The sequence below is a fragment of the Gossypium hirsutum genome, chromosome D01 (genome assembly GCF_007990345.1).
Source record: "Gossypium hirsutum isolate 1008001.06 chromosome D01, Gossypium_hirsutum_v2.1, whole genome shotgun sequence".
Classification (NCBI taxonomy): domain Eukaryota; kingdom Viridiplantae; phylum Streptophyta; class Magnoliopsida; order Malvales; family Malvaceae; genus Gossypium; species Gossypium hirsutum.
Window position 1 is genome coordinate 1,547,582 of NC_053437.1, and position 19,161 is coordinate 1,566,742.

General features: G+C 34.0%; 2 protein-coding genes and 1 pseudogene across 3 annotated transcripts; 1 reads left to right on the forward strand and 2 right to left on the reverse strand.

The window, feature by feature from the left end:
- The first annotated feature begins 564 nt into the window (after window positions 1–564).
- LOC107933090 (dnaJ homolog subfamily B member 13) lies at window positions 565–2,844 on the forward strand. The gene is made up of 3 exons (XM_016865241.2): window positions 565–898; window positions 1,091–1,533; window positions 2,280–2,844. The coding sequence occupies exons 1-3, from the start codon at window positions 734–736 to the stop codon at window positions 2,716–2,718; spliced, it is 1,047 nt and encodes a 348-aa protein (XP_016720730.2). The 5' UTR covers window positions 565–733; the 3' UTR covers window positions 2,719–2,844.
- LOC107933091 (acyl-coenzyme A oxidase 3, peroxisomal) lies at window positions 1,816–7,800 on the reverse strand. 2 transcript variants are annotated; one of them, XM_041086671.1, is made up of 14 exons: window positions 7,177–7,794; window positions 6,875–6,992; window positions 6,669–6,776; window positions 6,359–6,531; window positions 6,179–6,278; window positions 5,984–6,058; window positions 5,745–5,875; window positions 5,302–5,437; window positions 5,100–5,219; window positions 4,353–4,499; window positions 4,163–4,267; window positions 3,979–4,080; window positions 3,120–3,365; window positions 1,816–2,617 (listed from the first exon to the last, which is right to left on the reverse strand). In XM_041086671.1, the coding sequence occupies exons 1-13, from the start codon at window positions 7,632–7,634 to the stop codon at window positions 3,126–3,128; spliced, it is 2,013 nt and encodes a 670-aa protein (XP_040942605.1). In that variant the 5' UTR covers window positions 7,635–7,794; the 3' UTR covers window positions 1,816–2,617; window positions 3,120–3,125. The 2 variants fall into 2 exon arrangements, with proteins under 2 accessions (XP_040942605.1, XP_040942604.1); XM_041086670.1 differs by lacking the exon at window positions 1,816–2,617 and having other exon boundaries at window positions 2,947–3,365; window positions 7,177–7,800.
- Window positions 7,801–10,000: 2,200 nt separating this feature from the next.
- LOC107933055 (acyl-coenzyme A oxidase 3, peroxisomal-like) lies at window positions 10,001–17,745 on the reverse strand (annotated as a pseudogene).
- Between the last annotated feature and the right edge of the window lie 1,416 nt (window positions 17,746–19,161).

Sequence of the window (19,161 nt, forward strand, 5' to 3'; positions counted from 1 at the left end):
CAAAACTTAAATTTACTAATAATTTAATGACATTAAGTGTAGTTTACCCTTAATCTATATTGGTGTTTGGTTTAATAAAATGAATTAGTTGTTATTTATAAAAAAAATTCAAGGATTAATTGCACTAACCTTCTTTGAATTATGGACCAAAATTTTCAAAACATTTTAATTAAATCTTCAAATTAAACGATTATTTCAATCAAGTTAATAGAGCTAAATCAAGCTTTAGGTAGTCCAAGAATGTCTAACCTGAGCTTAGAAATTAAGTTTAATTTAGCTCGAGCCAAATATTAAGCCTAAAATTTTGAGTCGAGCTCGAGCTTACCACTATTTGAGTTCGGTTTGACTTGATTACACTTAGACCTGACCACTAGATTGACAGTAAACCTAATTGTAATGATATTTCTAATTTGAGGATTAAGTTAGAATATTTTAAAGTTCAGGACCAATTTAGACTTCAACCCACATCTCGTGGACTTCCACTGTAAATATTCCAATCAGGTAGTACTTTGAACTTAGAACTGGGAAGGTGATGATATATATTCCATGAACCTTCACCAATACGCAGTCCCCGCCACCAATCTCAAAACATCATACTATTGATTGAATTGCCTTTAAAATATATTATTACTTTACAAATTTGAATTTCTAATACAAATATTTTTTAAGAATTTAAACTTTCGATTGAAACCAAAAAGGATCAAAAGAGTTGGAAAATAGAAAAAGATTGAAAATGGGTTTGGATTATTACAAGATACTGAAAGTAAGTAGCAATGTAAACGATGAAGATTTGAAAAAAGCATATAAAAGATTGGCTATGAAATGGCATCCTGATAAGAACCCATTAAATAATGAAGATGCTGAAGCTAAATTCAAGCAAATCGTTGAAGCCTATGAGGTATTGGATTAATCATCTTTGGTACTAAATTCAAGCATATGTTCAGTTTTGTTAGCTTTGATTCATTTTGTAATATGGGGTACCTAGTTTTTGCTTTATTAGATCTTGGTATTGGTTTAATCATCTTTGGTACTAATTTTATGATCTGGGTGTTTGTTATTTTTTGTTAATTTTGTGTTTGTTTGTTTGAAGGTTCTAAGTGATCCTCAGAAAAGAGCAGTGTATGATCGGTACGGTGAAGAGGGTTTAAAAGGTGTGGCGCCACCGGCGGAATCAGGGGGAGCTTCCTTTTTTTCCACCGGATATGGAATCCCGACTACGTTCCAGTTCAATCAACAGAATGTTGCTGATGAAATATTTAACGAGTTATTTGGTGCTTTTGGTGGTGGTCTGAGAGGTACGAGATTCTCTAGTTCACTTTTCGGCGATGACATATTTGGCGGTGGCGGTGGTGGCAGGGGAGGCGTACGGTTCTCTGGTTCAGTTTATGGTGATGATATTTTTGGATCAACGAACCCAGGCGCACTAAGAAAAGCTGCTCCAATGGAGAATTGGTTGCATTGTAGTCTTGAAGAGCTATTTAAAGGGACTATTAAGAAGATGAAGATCTGTAGAGAGATTGTTCATATCAGTGGGTAAATAAAAATCTTTTTGTTTTCTCAATTTGATCCCTGATTTTTGTTTATGTTCCAATTAAGGGATTCCCAACTTTTTCGGGAGAAGTTGATGAAATGTCGTAGATCCCTCAACAAAGGCCTCTATTGTTTATTAGTCCATTCTTCATTGTTAGATTAGGTCATATGTTCTCCGGTAAAATTTCCATGAAGTTCCTTGTATTAGGTGTTAGATTACATTTTGCACAAACTGATACTTTTTATTAAAATTTTATCTATTTCTATTGTTAAAAACTGATGTGGTTGACAGAATAATCAAGCATTTTACTCTTTGATCCAATGAACTTGGACTAATTTGTCCAGTTTTTGAGTAGGGGCAATATATAATTCGACTCCTAATACAAAGGCCTCATGGTACTTTTACATATATTCTCCTTAGTTTATCGGTCTGTCCTTCCTCGACATCGAGTTTGTGGAGAACATGTGTAGGTTACATAGATATGTCGGAATGTAGGATGACAGTTGTGCACATCGGTTCTTATTGAGGTTCCTTTGATAGTGAGTTAACCGGTTGATGTCTGCAGAGAACATGTAAGTTAGGGAGATCGTTTGTTTGTGCAGCCAAGTCTCTTCGAGGGCTTCGGATTATCAATTCTGTAGTCCGTAGGTACTGGAATTAGTTTCAGTGACCCGAATTTGTTTCCGTGTGAATGCATGATTTGTTACCGTATTCAATAGTAAACTTGTTATTTTATCTATGATTGCAGCAAAATCATGCAGGTGGAAGAGATTTTAACCATCAATGTGAGGCCCGGATGGAAGAAAGGCACGAAAATCACATTCGCAGAGAAAGGGAACGAACGACCAAATATTATACCCGCTGATCTCATCTTTATCATCGAAGAAAAACCACACAATGTGTTTACTCGGGAAGGTAACGACTTGATCGTCGCACAAAAGATCTCCCTCGTCGACGCATTGTACGGTTGTACAGTTCATCTTACTACCCTGGACGGCAGGAATTTAACCATTCCGATACACAACGTAATACATCCATGCTATGAAGAAGTGGTTCCGAGGGAAGGCATGCCGATCCAAAAAGACCCTTCAAAGAGAGGAAACTTGAGAATAAAATTCGACGTCAAGTTCCCGACACGGTTGACCCCAGAACAGAAATCTGGAATCAAAAAACTCTTGGGACCTTGAGACTGATATTGGCTAATGTTGTTTTCGTTCTTTTGATTCACTGCTTGAAAAAAATACTGGTTTTTTATGCAGAAAGCTCCCCACATGTATGCTTGATAGTAAGAAAATATGAAATTTCTTTGTTAATCCATACAAAGAGAAATAAAATTATAATAATGGCAAAAAAATTATAAAACTAAATAACAATTAAATACGAAAACAAACATCGAATTCAAATATACGAATCCATTTATCCGCAAAAAAAAAAAGGTATATTTGAATTATTGACAGTGTACCACAAAAACTAAAGAACCAGATGATGGTACATTATTTAAAGTCATCCTCCTATTCACGGAATTATACATCATCGTTAATGCTTCAAATATAAACAGAAACTCAAATTGATTGTATAAGATCCATACCAGTGCTTAAACCGAAGACCAAGCGTTTGCTTCAATCCAATTAAAAGCTATGGGGCCGAGAAAGGCGTCGGGGATGCCGAAGGAACTGACTAAAGCAAGTGCATGAGGTCGAAGTTCAGTGCAGAGTTTTGTTATTTCTCTCCTCACATTGGCACCATTGTCCACTGATAGGTACCCATATTGCAGAAACGAAACATCTTCGATACATATCAAGGCATATAATGATCTCAATGTACCTAAGACATCCTGCATAAGAAGAAAATGAAAAGACTCTTAACATAAATTCTAAAACCAGAACCAGAAGCATGCTTTTAAGGTTTCAATTGAGGGACATATAAAGTTTCTGGATCTAAATCAACTCCATCTGCAAAAATCCTATATATTAGCAATTTTTTGATCATATTCATCCTACCAGATGTCCTGAAACTATACAGTTAGGGACAGCTTTAGAAAACTGTACATGTTAGGTTTGAGTTGTTCCGGGTTTAGGGGTAAATGACAATGAGCCGCTGGTTTGATGGCAAAATGACTTCTGAAGGGTTTAAGTTCAAGATAGGCAGTTAGAGGCTTCCTTAGAGAACTTTATAGAGTCAAGTTTGAGTTGTTTCGAGTTTAGGGTTAAACAACAACGAGCTATTGGTCTAATGGAAAAATGACTTCCAAAGGGTTCAAGTATGGCATTGAAGTCCCGCAAAAAGGTCTTGCATCAATTAACTTTTCAAGTCAATTCAAGTCGGAATCGGAAGATAAGAGTTTTCATTCAAATTAGGTCCAACAACCTTTTCAATAATAAAGATAACAATCAGGTCTATGTTACTGTCAGATGCTTGTATGAGCAACACCATTAAATAGCACTCACCTTCAATGAACCAGCAGGTAGAGTTGTTTCTGCATCAACAAACGTTTGAAATATTGCTCGATCTGAGAAAGCCTTTCCTAAATCCTGTGCCAGCTCATAACACTGGAGTGCAAAGTGACATGACAATTAGATTAAAAGGTTGAGACAATGATAGCAATTTAAATAAAAACAAGTGCTTCCTCACCATCAAGAAGGCCTGCTCGTTACTTTCTCCCTTGGCTTTACATTTTGAGACATCCGCAACAAAACGATTCAAAAGATCCCTTTCCCTTAAGCACAAGGCATCCATCTAACATAGCACAATGGTCTGAGTCACCGAGGAATTTTAATACGGTATATTAAGAATCGAAGAACCAATGATACTCTTATATTACCTGGAACTGACTGCACCGGAGGGTAGTGCTAGTAAGCTGTAATGGAATGACAGGGCAGGGTTTATTCATGTGTTCTAAGCCCAGACCCTTGAAAACCTTGTTTCTTTTCTGAGCTGCCATGTATTCCGCAAAAAGAGCCTTGCTGACCTGTTTTAAGCATAGTTGCAATAAATATAGTGTGTATTACCATTCTTGTACTTCTATATATACCACCAAAGTAAGTAATAAATCAGTAGACTTGGTCCTAGTGGAAAGATGATGAAATTAGAGTCGACTGTTCCTTGGGATGTTAAACACAAAATCGAGGAAGATGGTTAAGATTGATCTACATAACTTCTAGGTGGCATCTATTTAAAGATCCCATTATAGTGAGATCCCGTGGGATCTTTTTAAATCAATGATTGAAATAAAAAAGGAGAAAAAGAAACACTAATCTACCATTGATCAAGCCACGCCGGATTTGTATCGAAAAAAAGTGAGTTTACCTTTTAACCAATACAAAAAGTTTGAACACTAACGGAGAAAAACTGATTTCTAGAGAAAAGCAACATGTTCGGTAACTGATTTAACAGGTTCCAAGTCACCAGCACAATTTCCTAGTTTCTGGCATAGCTTGATCAAATGGCTACTGTCTCCACATTTCTGTCTTTTAACCAATGCTGTTGATTTGAAAAGGATCCCACCATAATAAGATCTCACCTTAGACATTACCTAACTTCTAGGCCAATCATCTAGAATTTTGTTTACCTGCTGCATCAGAATAAGATTGTCGCCCTCAAAAGTGGATTGCACATCATATTCACCTTTCAGCTGACCAACACGATTCTCGGTCTTTAATCCTTGTCCTCCGCAAGCTTCACGACATTCCTGAGCCATGCAACAATTGAATCTCAGTAATGAAACATACGGTTAAAATATTCAACTTAATTAAGGATTGTTTGTTGGTCACCTGAAGTATTTGCATGTTATTCCAAGTAAAAGTAGCTTTGAATGAACTTGAAACTATATGTATGATTTTGTTTGACTGAGGTGTCCTCTTCACATACAGCATTTTCAAGTAGTTTGCTGCGAAACTCATAGCATAGCTGCAGCATATAAAATTAAAAGCAAATGAATAAATGAGCATTTATCAAAATCAGTTGCTCTAACAAAATTATTACTCATTCTAGTGTAATCCAAGCAATTCCAATACGTGTCTTGACCAACTTTATAGCCACGTGAACATGTCACTAGCTACAACTTAGAATAAATTAGCAACTAAATAAATGCTAACATCTTATAATTGAGTTAGTTGACATTCCAAATACAAGGGTTTTCAATCCAAGAATGCCAAAAAGAAGTTATTCAAACACAAACAAAGTCAGCACCTATAGCACCATAAGATATACTTACGTCTTTGCAACAAGAGGGAAGAGTCGGTGTTGATGACTTGGGTAATCTAGCAATAAGACCTCAGGTTCGTTTTTTTTGAGAGAAAATGCCCGCCTTGTTAGTGCATACCTAATGGAAGTTGCTAAAGCAACCTAAAAGGGAGAGCAATGACATGATATCAATGAAGTTTCCATTTGGTATTAGTGGCATGCCACCCCACATCCCAAAAATACAAAAATATGCAATGCTGGTTTGCATACCTTTGATTGATAAACCGAAGAAATAGCAATATTAACACGACCTACTGTCAAAGGGGCCATGAATGCAGCAAATCTCTGAATTAAAGCAACAGATGATAAGAGCCATCAAAATATTATTACCAACAAAACGAGAACCCTATTGTTGTACAGCACACAACTTTAGAAACATATACCAATCATCTCAAATAGGAATACCTGATCCGGGTTTTCTATTGAACTTAGATATTTCCCATCAGGTGAAACATCAGCAACCGAATTCAACAGGTTCTCTCTGGGAACTCGAACATTGTCAAACCTGAAATCACGAAAATAAACCTTTTGGACTAGAACTTAAAATATTGAATTCATGGTGAAAAAGTCTAGGTTTCAAGTTACCAGATTCGACCATTATCAACACCGTTTAAACCAATTTTGTGACCACAATCAACAATACGAATGTTTGGACATATGTAACCATCAGCATCCCTGATTTGGACTATAAACGCATGAACCCCTTGATTTGTTCCATTGATATGTAGCTGTGAAAACACAACCGTATGCGTCGCATGCTAAAAAAGGCAAAGCAACAACAAAGAAGCAGAAGTATAGCATTTCAGCATATAGGCAAAACCAGTTCATAAAAAAACAGTTGAACGGATCGAAAAAGACAATCAAGGGAGAAACGGTATTGATTGGACAAGCATACATTGGCTGCCCCACCAATCCAATACTTCTGAGCCGATTCGCAAGGCGTATTAATGACAAACTCCCCTGTATTCGAATCATAAGTCGTTACTGTTTCAAGACCACGAACCTAAAAACAGGAATGCCGGAATAAATCAGGAGAAGAATGTATACAACTGCATAGAAAATCACAGAAAAAGAATTGATTCCCGTTAGCAAAGCACATACATTACTTCCGTGCCCCAACTCTGTCATTGCAAAGCAACCCTTGATCGAGTAATTCTCGGTGTCCCTCAGCCACTTGTCATGATGATGTTTTGTACCAAAAAATTGGATGGCACCTCCCCTGCATATATATATATATGGCAATCAAACGAAGCCATTAACTCTACATAATTTTGTTTGCATGTAGGATAAAAACGGATTAGATATCTGTAAATTCTAAAATCCGAATCGAAATACACATAAACTACTTTAAAATCCGAATCTATTTATTATACACGTAAACTACATTGAGAAAACAAACGCACCACAAGAAGAAGTGAACCCCGAGCTTAGTGAAGAGGGAATGATCATAGATACTGCAAACCTCAAAGCCAGCAAATTTCCTCATCTCAATATCTTCCCCTTTCTCCGTTAACCATCCTTTAAACGCCCCCTTTTCAAGCAAATACTCAATTCGTTTCAACGTCATCTCCCGTTGCTGCTCCATCGACTGGTTATAGTCCGGCGAAACGAACACCTTCCCTCCCCTAACCTTCGGGTTGAACAACTTGCTTTGTTTCATCAACCCGAACAACCAATCCCGTTCCTCCAGGTTGTGCCGGTCAATCAACTTCCTCATATCCTTAATGTCAAACGCATAGTTCTCGGAAAGTTCAGGCGGTGAGTAGCTTAAACAAGCGTTTGAAGAAAGGGTTTGGGATGATGGGGAGGATTGGAGCAGATGATTGGTGAGAATTTGGGTTCTTTTGAAAGCTTGTTCCATTTTGGAATTTGGGTTTTGATTTTTACTAGATTCTGTTTAAGTATTTGCAGAGAAAATTGAAGAAGATGACATGAATTTGATTTGAATATGATACAAATCGTTGTAAGATGGTGGATTTTAAATAAAAATCTTAACGACTATTAACAATTGAAGTTAATTCTGTTTCAACCCTTAACTGAATTGAACTACTATAAATTGAATTAATTAAAAATTTTAATTCTTTAACCGTTAATTGAACTAAAAATTTTTCAAAAAAGTTAACCAAAACGAAATATTTTGGTTAATTCAACCAGTTAACTGAATTAATCAAAATTTATATATTTTTATTTGACCGAATTAAACTACATATAATTTGTATTATGAATTAATTCGCTTTTAAAAAATTATTAATCGACTTTCGACCAAATTAGATTAATTAATTAACTAATTAATCGAATTAAATCGATCGGTTAGTTAATTCGATTGCAACTGAAATTTCAACACTCCTAACTGAGGTTGCATTTATTCTAGCATTCATATGTCTACGCAAATTTTCATTTATTTTAGAATAATTTAATAATAAAAAAGTCTGAATTCAAAATTAAAAAAAGATAAAAAATTAAATAAAAGTCTTTTTTTTTTTTGTAAAGTCGGCTACGTAAATTTCGTTGTGAAAGGGACTATAGTTGTTATTGTACTAGTCAAGATTTCTTGTCAGCCTAAATAGGAAAACGTCATCTCTTTGACTGTTTCAATATCATGCCTGTTAAAACAAGACACGTAAAAATATTAGGCGAAAAAAATAGATTTAGACAAAAAAATTTAAATTTGTTTGAAATATAGATTAGACTTAAACTTAAACATTCAAGTCCCGAAGCTGGTTTAGTTTGTTTTTAAAAATTTTTAAAAATAATATGAACGGGCCTAAAATAAGATTTGATTAGTCTTTTGTAAATATAAAAGGGTTGAGAAAAAAATTTAAGCTCATATTTCAAATTTTATATATTTTAAAAAATTATTATAAAATTATAAAAATATATATAAAGAAATTAAAAAAATTAAAAAGTTTATAAAATAATAATTTTGGAAACCTAAATAAGTTAATTGATGATTTAAGTTTATTATACTAAAGTACTTTTTATTACTTTGCTTCGAAAAAGTTTTCAAATATATATAGTTTCAAATTTATGTACTCTAACATAAAATTAATTATACTATAATAATTTCACTCGATTCGACTAGACTCGAAATTTATTTCACTTAACTCGATTCTGAATAAAATTCAAATTAAATTAAGATAATAAAATAAGAACCATCAACTCGATTAACTCAAAAAAATTTTATTCTTATAATTTTTTATATGTATACGTATACATGTAATAAGATAAAGCTGGAAGGTACTTTAATTTTGCTTTGCCCATACGTAACCATAAAGAAGTTACCAGGTTTTGGATAAGATAAGAATAAATCTTTGTATAAATGTGTGCACGCCTTATCCCTCCTTCATTTAATTAATGAATTAAATTAATTTCAATAATGGCATTTAAATGTTATATTCAATTCCATTATTATTTTTAATTACAAAGAAAGATGGTGTTTTTATAGTCAACGAGTAAAGTAGTTCGACGCATGAACACCGTTAACTTACTTTTGTTAAATTTAAATTTATTACGATCTTAAATTTTTTGTTACTTGATTATCAAATAAATATTTTTTTAGTATAATAATTTATTTAACTTTATAACTTTATAAAAATAAATTATTTTAGCTCTTTATTTAATTTTTCACCTTTCAATTTTTGAAATTACATTTTTTTGTCAAACATGTAGATGACATGTCAGTGTTCAATTGAATTTTTAAAATTTAAAAAATATTAAAAAGTATTTTTTATAATTTTATAATAATTTTAATGATTTTAAATTTTTTTAAAAATTAATTAATTGTTAACCTATCATCCACATGCAATTCATATGTATGCAAGCAAAAGTTAAAAACGAAAAAGAAAGTAATTTTTTTCATCTATTTTGAGATAATTTGGTAAAAAATTTAAATTTAAAGGCTAAAAAGACGAAAATTAAATGAAGAGCTAAAATGACTTTTATTTATAAAATTAAAGGGCCAAATAAGTCATTATAACTTTTTTATTTCAAAATGTTAAACTAGTAAATTTAACCCAAAAAAATTAAAAGATATTCAAAATTCAATATTGAAATAAAATTTATTGCAACATCAAATTAGTAATATAATAATAACAAAGATTGTTTTTGTTAATTTATAAAAGTTTTCCGAACTTGTGACTAGATAATAATTTAAATAAATAATATATATACATAAAATATAATCATAAATTTACATTCAAATAAATAAAAAATATTACATATAAAATTTTAATTCGAGAAAATACATTTAAGCCCGCTCAACTTGAACTCATTCAAATCCAAGAAAAGTTAAATTCAAGCCTAAAAAAGTCCGAACCTGAAAAAGCTCAAGATAAAATATGCTTGAGCCTAAGTTGATCCGAACATGCTCGAACCCGTCTGTTTGCCACCTCTACTTGAATCAAGCCTCCTTGCCACTAGAATGAGAGTAATAAGACAACGCGGCAAGATCAGACGGCCCTTTCAGCTGTCATGGACTCTTAGCCATCAAGATATTCCCTTGAAGCCGTGAATCTCTATGCAGATCATTACCGCTATGACAATGTACACATCTTTGACCTGAATCAATAAGTGCAATGGACACCAACCAAAACCGAGCTCCTAAGAAACAAACTCACAAATGAGTTGAGAACCCGAGTCGCCAAGACTCGAAAGAGCCGCACGTGACAACCACGTGATGCCAAATCACAACAAAACCCATAGACGAATTATTATTCCAAGGGACCTTATCACAAGCATGAAAAATGATGGATGGTCCCAAAACAAAACCCATAGACGAATTATTATTCCAAGGGACCTTATCACAAGCATGAAAAATGATGGATGGTCCCAAAAAATACTCCCAAAACTCAACCAAATGTTATCAATAAATAATTCTATATATAAAGAATGCATTATATAAATATATATATAAATTATTGAAGGTTACATTACAGGCAGTTGATGAGGGCTCTCTTTATTAAAAATGGCCTTATGGTAAACTAAAATTGGTCACAATTCTGCATTAAAGAGACCAAAATATCACATAGAACTCCATTATCTTAAGGGAACCTTACAAAAGGAATTGCAGGTAAAAATGCTTACATTTATCAGTGCTTAAACCAAAGACCAAGAGTTCGTATCGATCCAGTTAAAAGCTATGGGGCTGAGAAAAGCATCGGGGATGCCGAAGGAACTGATTAAAGCAAGTGCATGAGGTCGAAGTTCATTGCACAGTTTTGTTATTTCTCTCCTTACATTGGCCCCATTGTCCACTGATAGGTACCCGTATCGTAGAAACGAAACATCTTCGATACTAATCGAGGCATATAATGATCTCAATGTACCTAGGACATCCTGCATTAAGAAAAAAATGAAAACTAGAAGCATGTTTTTAAGGTTTCAATTGATGAACATGTAAAGTTTACTGGATTTAAGTCAACTTTTCCGTTTATCTTGTTTTTCGGGCCATGTTCATCCTACTATATCCTGAAACTATACAGTTAGGGACAGCTTTAGAGAACTATACATGTTAGGTTTGAATTGTTTCGGATTTAAGGTTAAACGACACTGAGCTACTGGTTTAGTGGCAAAATGACTTTAGAAGGGTTTAAATCCAATGTAGATGGCCCAAACATACACCTAGATAAAATAAGAAAATATAATATAATACAATACGATACAAGTAAGCACTTAAAAAACCAGACTTTTGCTATAAAAGCACCATGGAGGCTCCTATATTAAGAGTGGGATTGTATTTTACCCTCTACTAAAAAAATGTGCAAATTAATACTTGTATATTAGATCAAAGAGCAAGTAGGTCATTTTGTTAAAATTTTCATCTAGTTCTATTGTTAAAAACCGATCCTTGTACATTAACACAAGGTACACATGGCACGCCAGTGTCACTTTCCGGTTATTCTGTCGACCATACCATTTTTTAACAATACAAATGGATGAAACTTTAAACAAAAAGAACCAATTTGCTTTTTGATTTAACGTACAGGGACTAATTTGCTCATATTTTTAATAGAGGGGACAAAATACAATCTGACTTCTAATATAAGTGCCTCCATGATACTTTTACTAAACTTTGGCTGCATTATTAACCCATGATACACCAAAATATTTCGACGAGAAGAAACTCCAAAGCATACACCAAGATTGCTGCATTGGAACTCGTTTTTAAGCACCAAAAACAAATGCAGAGGAACTTGTAAATAGCTCCCGTCTGGTACACAGGTGACACGGGTTAAAACCCTGTGAAAAGGAACTTCTAAATAGCTTTAAAAACTTCAAAGCAACCCATATATGATCTATCTTAAACCAATCCATAAAGTGAGCTAGAAAAGCATTAAAAGAAACCTTGAAAGATATCCAAACCTCCAAAACCACTAGGCTTTACTAAAACAAATCACTATAATGTTGCAAAAATCAAAGCTTCCTCAACAATTAGACATTCACTACATGATTTAAAAACCAAACCAAGTTCAGACACCAATGTCACCGTATTCTCTTTGGAACCATGCTACACAGCTTTGTGAAGATAAAAGTTAGCATATGTATTAAGAGTCAGATTGTATTTTGCCCTCTCTACTAAAAAATAAGTAAATTAATCCTTGTAGATTAGATCAAATTTCAAATCAGTCTATTAAAATTTTCATCCATTTGTACCCTTAAAAATTGGCGCAAGTGATGGAATAACCAGAAAATAGCACATGGAGTGCCACATATATCTCATACTAACGTATAGAAGCCAATTTTTAACAGTAAGAATGGATGGAATTTTTAATAAAAGGGCCAGTTTGCTCTTTGATCTAATATACAGAAACTAATTTGCTCATTTTTTGAGTAAAGGGGGCAAAATGCAATTTGACTCCTAGTACAAGGGCCTCCATGGTACTTTTACCGCTTTGTGAACTGGGATTCTTGCAAATAATTTAAACAGATCATGATGGCAAGTCACCATGCCATTAAGGTACCGAACTAAAAGACCTGTTGCCATATTCCAACACAAATCACCAAAAGTGTTGAGGAATTCTTGATACCTTGGCAACTCCAATCTAAAAAAAACTGAATCATGCACCCTAGAACACCAAAAGAAATCCTGAACATAAAACAATCCAGACTCACAAGCATAGTCCGCAAAATCAGCAGCTCACTACATCATCATAAAAACTAAGAGAAGGCAGCAATATAAAATCCATAACCACTCACAATTAAACCCTGTTGCAATCATACCCATAAAAGTAAACCACTAGAACAAGCGCATAAAACATACAAAAACTCTGACCAAGCCTTATGGAAGCACCAGAACCAAAAGCAAAATTTAAGATAACAAACACCAACATTAAAGGCTTCAAAGATTCCCAATTCAAGATAAAAAAAAAATCATAAGCAACAGAAGAACCAAATCAAGATAAAAAAACCTCAACCCACCAAATTCCTTCCAGATCACCTTTGAAATTAGAAACCGAAGATGAAACTAAAAAACATCATTATGAAAAAGGAACCCCTGATATCCAATTAAAGTCACCAAAATTCAATTTCGTAACAAGCTCTTCACCATAAAACAGAAGAACAAGGGACAAAACAGAAAAGCAATAGAGATTAAACCGTCAAACCTGCAAATTGAATCCTACAAAGCTTGATAAATATGTTGCCTCTACACTCAAGCCACACCTCTTTTAACATCAGTTCACCAAATAACTATAAATTTATATTCAACCTCTCTGCTTCGGTTTGTGCCAAGGTAGGCAGTTAGGGGCAGCTTTAGAGAACTTTATAGAGTCAGGTTTGAGTTGTTTCGTGTTTGAGTTAAACGACAAGAAGCTATTGGTCTAAAGGAAAACTTACGTCCGAAGGGTTCAAGTCCAAGGTTGGCATTGAAGTCCAAAAAGAGGGATTAAACCAGGTCTTGCATCAATTAACTTTTCAAGTCAATTCAGGCTGGGGAGTCAAGTTGTTCATTCAGATCAGGTCCAACAACCTTTTCAATACTAAAGATAACAATCAGGTTCTAGCATGCTTGAGTTTAGTCGTTTCAAGCTCAAGCTATTGGCTTTTCAATTTTGTAAGGTCAGGTTCGGCTTTGAAATGGCTGGCCAAGTCATTCAGATTATAAATTATGCTGAATACCAAGTCTACGTTACTGTCATATGCTTGTATGAGAAACATTTAATAACATTCACCTTCAATGAACCAGCAGGTAGAGTTGATTCTGCTTCAACAAACGTTTGAAATATTGCTCGTTCCGAGAAAGCCCTGCCCAAATCTTTTGCTAGCTCATAACACTAGTGTACAAAAGTGATGTGACAATTAGATTAAAAGGTCAAGAAAATGATAGCAATTTAGATAAAAGAAGTGCTTCCTCACCAAATTAAAGGCCTGCTCTGTATTTTCTCCCTTGGCTTTACATTTCAAGACATTCGCAACAAAACGATTCAAAAGATCTCTCTCCCTTAAGCACAAGGCATCCATCTGACATAGCAGTGTTTAGAGGCATTGAGGATTTTAATATGGTACATTAAGAAACAGAACAACTGATGATACTCTTATATTACCTGGAATTGACTGCATCGGAGGGTAGTGCTAGTAAGCTGTGATGGAATGACAGGGCAGGGTTTATTCATGTGTTCTAAGCCCAGCCCTTTGAAAACCTTGTTTCTTTTCTGAGCTGCCATGTATTCAGCAAAAAGAGCCTTGCTGACCTGTTTTAAACATAGTTGTAATAAATAGAGTGTATTACTGTTCTAATACTTCTAGATATACCACCAAAGTAAGCAATAAACCAGTAAGCTTGATCCTAGTGGATAGTTGTAATAAATATAGTGAATTGTTGTGGAAGATGATTAAGATTGACCTACATAAATTATAGGTCAACCATCTTGATTTTTGTTTAACTAAATTCAATGAAAACCTGAAAACACACACACATGACTCATTTCTCAGTTTTGCATCTGGATGCTTTGCTTTCAATTTTGAGGACATGTTCTAGGGCAATTAATTTTAATTGTAAGCTGTAACTAGTCGACCGTGTCAAAAAGAAAAGTCAGGAAACAGTAAATAAATTTACCAGCTGCATCAGAAGAAAATTATCACCCTCAAAAGTGGATTGCACATCATATTCACCTTTCAGATGACCAACACGATTCTCGGTCCTTAACCCTTGTCCGCCGCAAGCTTCGCGACATTCCTGAACCGTTCAACGATTGAATCTCTGTAATGACACTTACAGTTAAAATATTCAACTTAATTCAGGATTCTTTGTTGCTCACCTGAAGTATTTGCATGTTATTCCAAGTAAAAGTAGCTTTGAATGAACTTGAAACTATATGAATGGCCTTGTTTGACTGAGGTGTCCTCTTTGCATACAGCACTTTCAAGTAGTTTGCTGCAAAACTCATAGCATAACTGCAGCATAAAAAAGCAAATAAATGAAGGAGCAATGATCAGAACTAGCTGCCCCAACTAAATTATTACTCGTTCCAATACATGAGTTTATCAACTTTATAGCCACATAAACATGTCACTAGCCACAATTTTGAAAAAATTAGCAACTAAGTAAAGGCTAAGATCTTATAATTGAGTTAGTTGACATTCCAAACACAAGGATTTTCAATCCAAGATATATTCTTGTGATGTTTATTTGTTTAATATGCCAAAAAGAAGTTATTCAAGCACAAACAAAGTCAGCACCTATAGCATCATAAGATAACCACATAGATATACTTACGTCTTTGCAACAAGAGGGAAGAGTCGGCGTTGATGACTTGGGTAATCGAGCAATAAGACCTCAGGCTCGTTTGGTTTGAGAGAAAAGCCCGCCTTGTTAGTGCATACCTAATGGTAATTGCTAAAGCAACCTAAAAGGGAGAGCAATGACATGATATCAATGAACTTTCCGCTTGGTATTAGTGGCATGCCACCCCACATCCCAACATACAAAAATATGCAATGCTCGTTTGCCAATAAAAAGTAATAAGAAGCTTAAAACTGATAAAAAATACTGAAGATACCTTTGATTGGTAAACCGCACCAATAGCAATATTAACACGACCTACTGTCATAGGGGCCATGAATGCAGCAAATCTCTGAATTAAAGCAACAGACAGTAACAGCCACCAAAATATTATTACCAGCAAAACAAGCACCCTGTTGTTGTACAGCACACAACTTTAGAAGCAGATATCAATCATCTCAAATAGGAATATACCTGATCTGGGTTTTTTATCGAACTTAGATATTTTCCATCAGGGGAAACATCAGCAACCGAATTTAACAAGTTCTCTCTGGGCACTCGAACATTGTCAAACCTGAAATCATGAATGTAAACCTTTTGGACTAAAACTAAAAATATTGAAGTCGGGGTGAAAAGTACATTTTGAATTACCAGATTCGACCATTATCAACACCATTTAAACCAACTTTGTGACCACAGTCAGCAATACGAATGTTTGGACATATGTTACCATCAACATCCCTGATTTGGACTATAAATGCATGAACCCCTTGATTGATTCCATTAATATGTAGCTGTGAAAACACAACTGTATGCGTCGCATGCTAAAAGAGGCAAAGCAACAGCAAAGAAGCAGAAGTATAGCATTTCAGCATATATTCAAAACTGGTTCATAAAAATACAAAACAATCCAGGGAAAAATGGCCCTGATCCTAAGACAAGCGTACCTTGGCTGCCCCACCAATCCAAAACTTCTGAGCTGATTCACAAGGCGTATTAATGACAAACTCCCCTGTATTCGAATCATATGTTGTTACTGTTTCAAGACTGCGAATCTGAAAACAGTAATGCCAGAATAAATCAGGAAAAAGAAAGTAGATGACTAAATAGAAAATCATAGAAAAAGACTCTGATCCAGTTAGCAAAGCACATACATTACTTCCATGCCCCAACTCTGTCATTGCAAAGCAACCCTTGATCGAATAATTCTCGGTGTCCCTCAGCCACTTGTCATGATGGTGTTTTGTACCGCAAAATTGGATGGCACCTCCCCTGCATATTTATAAGGCAATCAAATGAAGCCATTAACTCTACTTAATTACATTTGTTTACATGTAGTTCTTAGGATGATAACAGACTGGATATGTCGAAATACACATAAACTACTTTAAAACCCGAATTTAAATCTAAATTAAATGAGATTACTTGTAATAGTGAAGCAATTTTGAATAATAGATTCTAATATTCGAATCCCCTTATCTAAAATGAATCCAAACATTGAATATACAAGAGTTAATATATATACTTCCCCTCGGAATATGCTGCGAAAAATAATTAAAATATCCGAATTAGCATCCGCCCTATCATCACTATGCCTACCTCAATTTCCATCGAAACCCATACAAGAATCATCAAAATATATTAGATTCTACAGTTTGAAGAAAGTAAATCGAACAATAACATAAAATTGAGGTACTTTTAAATTAATTTTTTTAAAAACGCACCACATGGGGAAGTGAACTCCAAGCTTAGTGAAGAGGGAATGATCATAAATACTGAAAACCTCAAAACCAGCGAATTTCCTCATCTCAATCTCTTCCCCTTTCTCCGTTAACCATCCTTTAAAAACTCCTCTCTCTTGCAAATACTTGATTCGTTTCAACGTCATCTCCCGCTGTTGCTCCATCGACTGGTTATAGTCCGGCGAAACGAACACCTTCCCTCCCCTTACCTTCGGGTTGAACAGCTCACTTTGCTTCATCAACCCGAACAACCAATCCCGTTCCTCCAAGTTGTGGCCATCTATCAGCTTCCTCATTTCTTTAACGTCGAACGCACAGTTCTCGGAAAGTTCAGGCGGTGAGTAGCTTAAACAAGCATTCGAAGAAAGGGTTTGGGACGGCAATGGTGAGGAGGATTGGAGGAGATGATTGGTGAGAACTTGGGTTCGTTGGAAAGCTCGTTCCATTGTGGAATCTGGGTTTTGTTTTTCTCTTTTCTATTGGAATTTGCAGAGAAAATTGAAGAAGAAGAAAATTTTATTTGATTTGTACGATGTTTTCAAATTACGCGCCATATATACATATTTATAGAAATTTTTGTTTGGGTAATTTTCAGAAATAGTCACTTATGTATGGTTTAAATTACGCTTTGGTCATCAATTTTTAATTTGTTACAAAATGGTCATTAACATTATCGCTTTGTAACATTTTAGTCAGTGAACCGTTAACCGTCCTTAATGATATAACAACAAGATGATGTGGCACGTTACATCTTTATTTCATACAAAAATTTTAGGTCAAATTATAAAAAATATTCATAAATAAATGAAAACTCTTTTTTTAACATAAAAATTATTTAATAAAATAATAATCTTATAAATATAACAATTTAAGGGGAAAAACCTTGAAGAAGATTTAAGCATATTCAGCTTTTCTTTCTTTTTTTTCAACAATTAAGATCAACGTGTTCAAGTTGGGTCAATACTACAACCTAAGGGCGGGCACAATTGGAGATATACAAGTGAGGATGAAGTCTTGAAGACCCGGTAGGTGGAAGGTCATTCTTAGTTGAATGGCACGACGACGGAGGATGTCGAAATTGAAGGAGTCAGAGTAAGGATTATTGATGCCAGTGGTTATGGTCAAAGGTGGTGGCCAACACTCATAAATTCGAGGAGGACTAATGAACAAGGCCAAACATATAATAAATAAATTCTCGTTTATAAAACAAAACTTGGTTTACCTTTTGTTTTTGAGGTTTAAAAAAATATTTTTATTTATAAAATAATATTTTAAAAAAAAGTAATGTTAGAAAAAAAGAAAAATAGTATTTGTTTATAATTTATTTTATACTTTTGTATGTTTTTTTTGTAAAAAAATCTTTTATTTATTTTTAAAAAGAATTAAGATTAAAATGATATAATTTATAAAATCGATGATTAATTTATTGATTTTTTTAAAATTAGAAATAAATTAATAGAATTTATAAATATATTATTGATGGGAGGACAATTAAGGTACAAGGACTTTGGGACAACAAATATGGTAATTGGATTCTTTGGAAAGCTCGATCGACTGAAATTTAGGTTTTGTTTTTTTCTCTTTGTTTCTTTTATTGGAATTTGCAGAGATAATAAATAGAAGAAGAAGAAGAAGAAGATTTCGATTTGATTTCAACAAAAGAAATTTGGGTAAATTTCAGAAATAGTCATTGGTTTAAATTATTTTTTGATTATCAAATTTTAATTTGTTATAAAATAATAATTGACATTATCGATTTATAATATTTTAATTATTAAGTCATTAATTGTGAGTGATGACAAGGTGAGATAACACGTCAAATCATCATTCTTAAATAAAATTTTAGGTCAATTTGCACATCTTGTCCATGTACTTTGTTTTTTTGAGCAATTTAATTTTCTTCTTCTTCTTTTCTTTAATTTCCTCTT

Bases quoted from the DNA above. Each gene is read 5' to 3' on its own strand.
- LOC107933091 (XM_041086671.1), bottom strand. From the start codon at position 7,634: ATGGAACAAGCTTTCAAAAGAACCCAAATTCTCACCAATCATCTGCTC. The intron at 6,532-6,668 runs GTATGCTTGTCC...TGCCTTTTTTAG, and splicing joins GGATTGGTGGGGCAGCCAAT to CATGCGACGCATACGGTTGT. The intron at 6,059-6,178 runs GTATTCCTATTT...GCTTTAATTCAG, and splicing joins CAATAGAAAACCCGGATCAG to AGATTTGCTGCATTCATGGC.
- LOC107933090 (XM_016865241.2), top strand. From the start codon at position 734: ATGGGTTTGGATTATTACAAGATACTGAAAGTAAGTAGCAATGTAAAC. The intron at 899-1,090 runs GTATTGGATTAA...GTTTGTTTGAAG, and splicing joins AAATCGTTGAAGCCTATGAG to GTTCTAAGTGATCCTCAGAA. The intron at 1,534-2,279 runs GTAAATAAAAAT...CTATGATTGCAG, and splicing joins GAGATTGTTCATATCAGTGG to CAAAATCATGCAGGTGGAAG.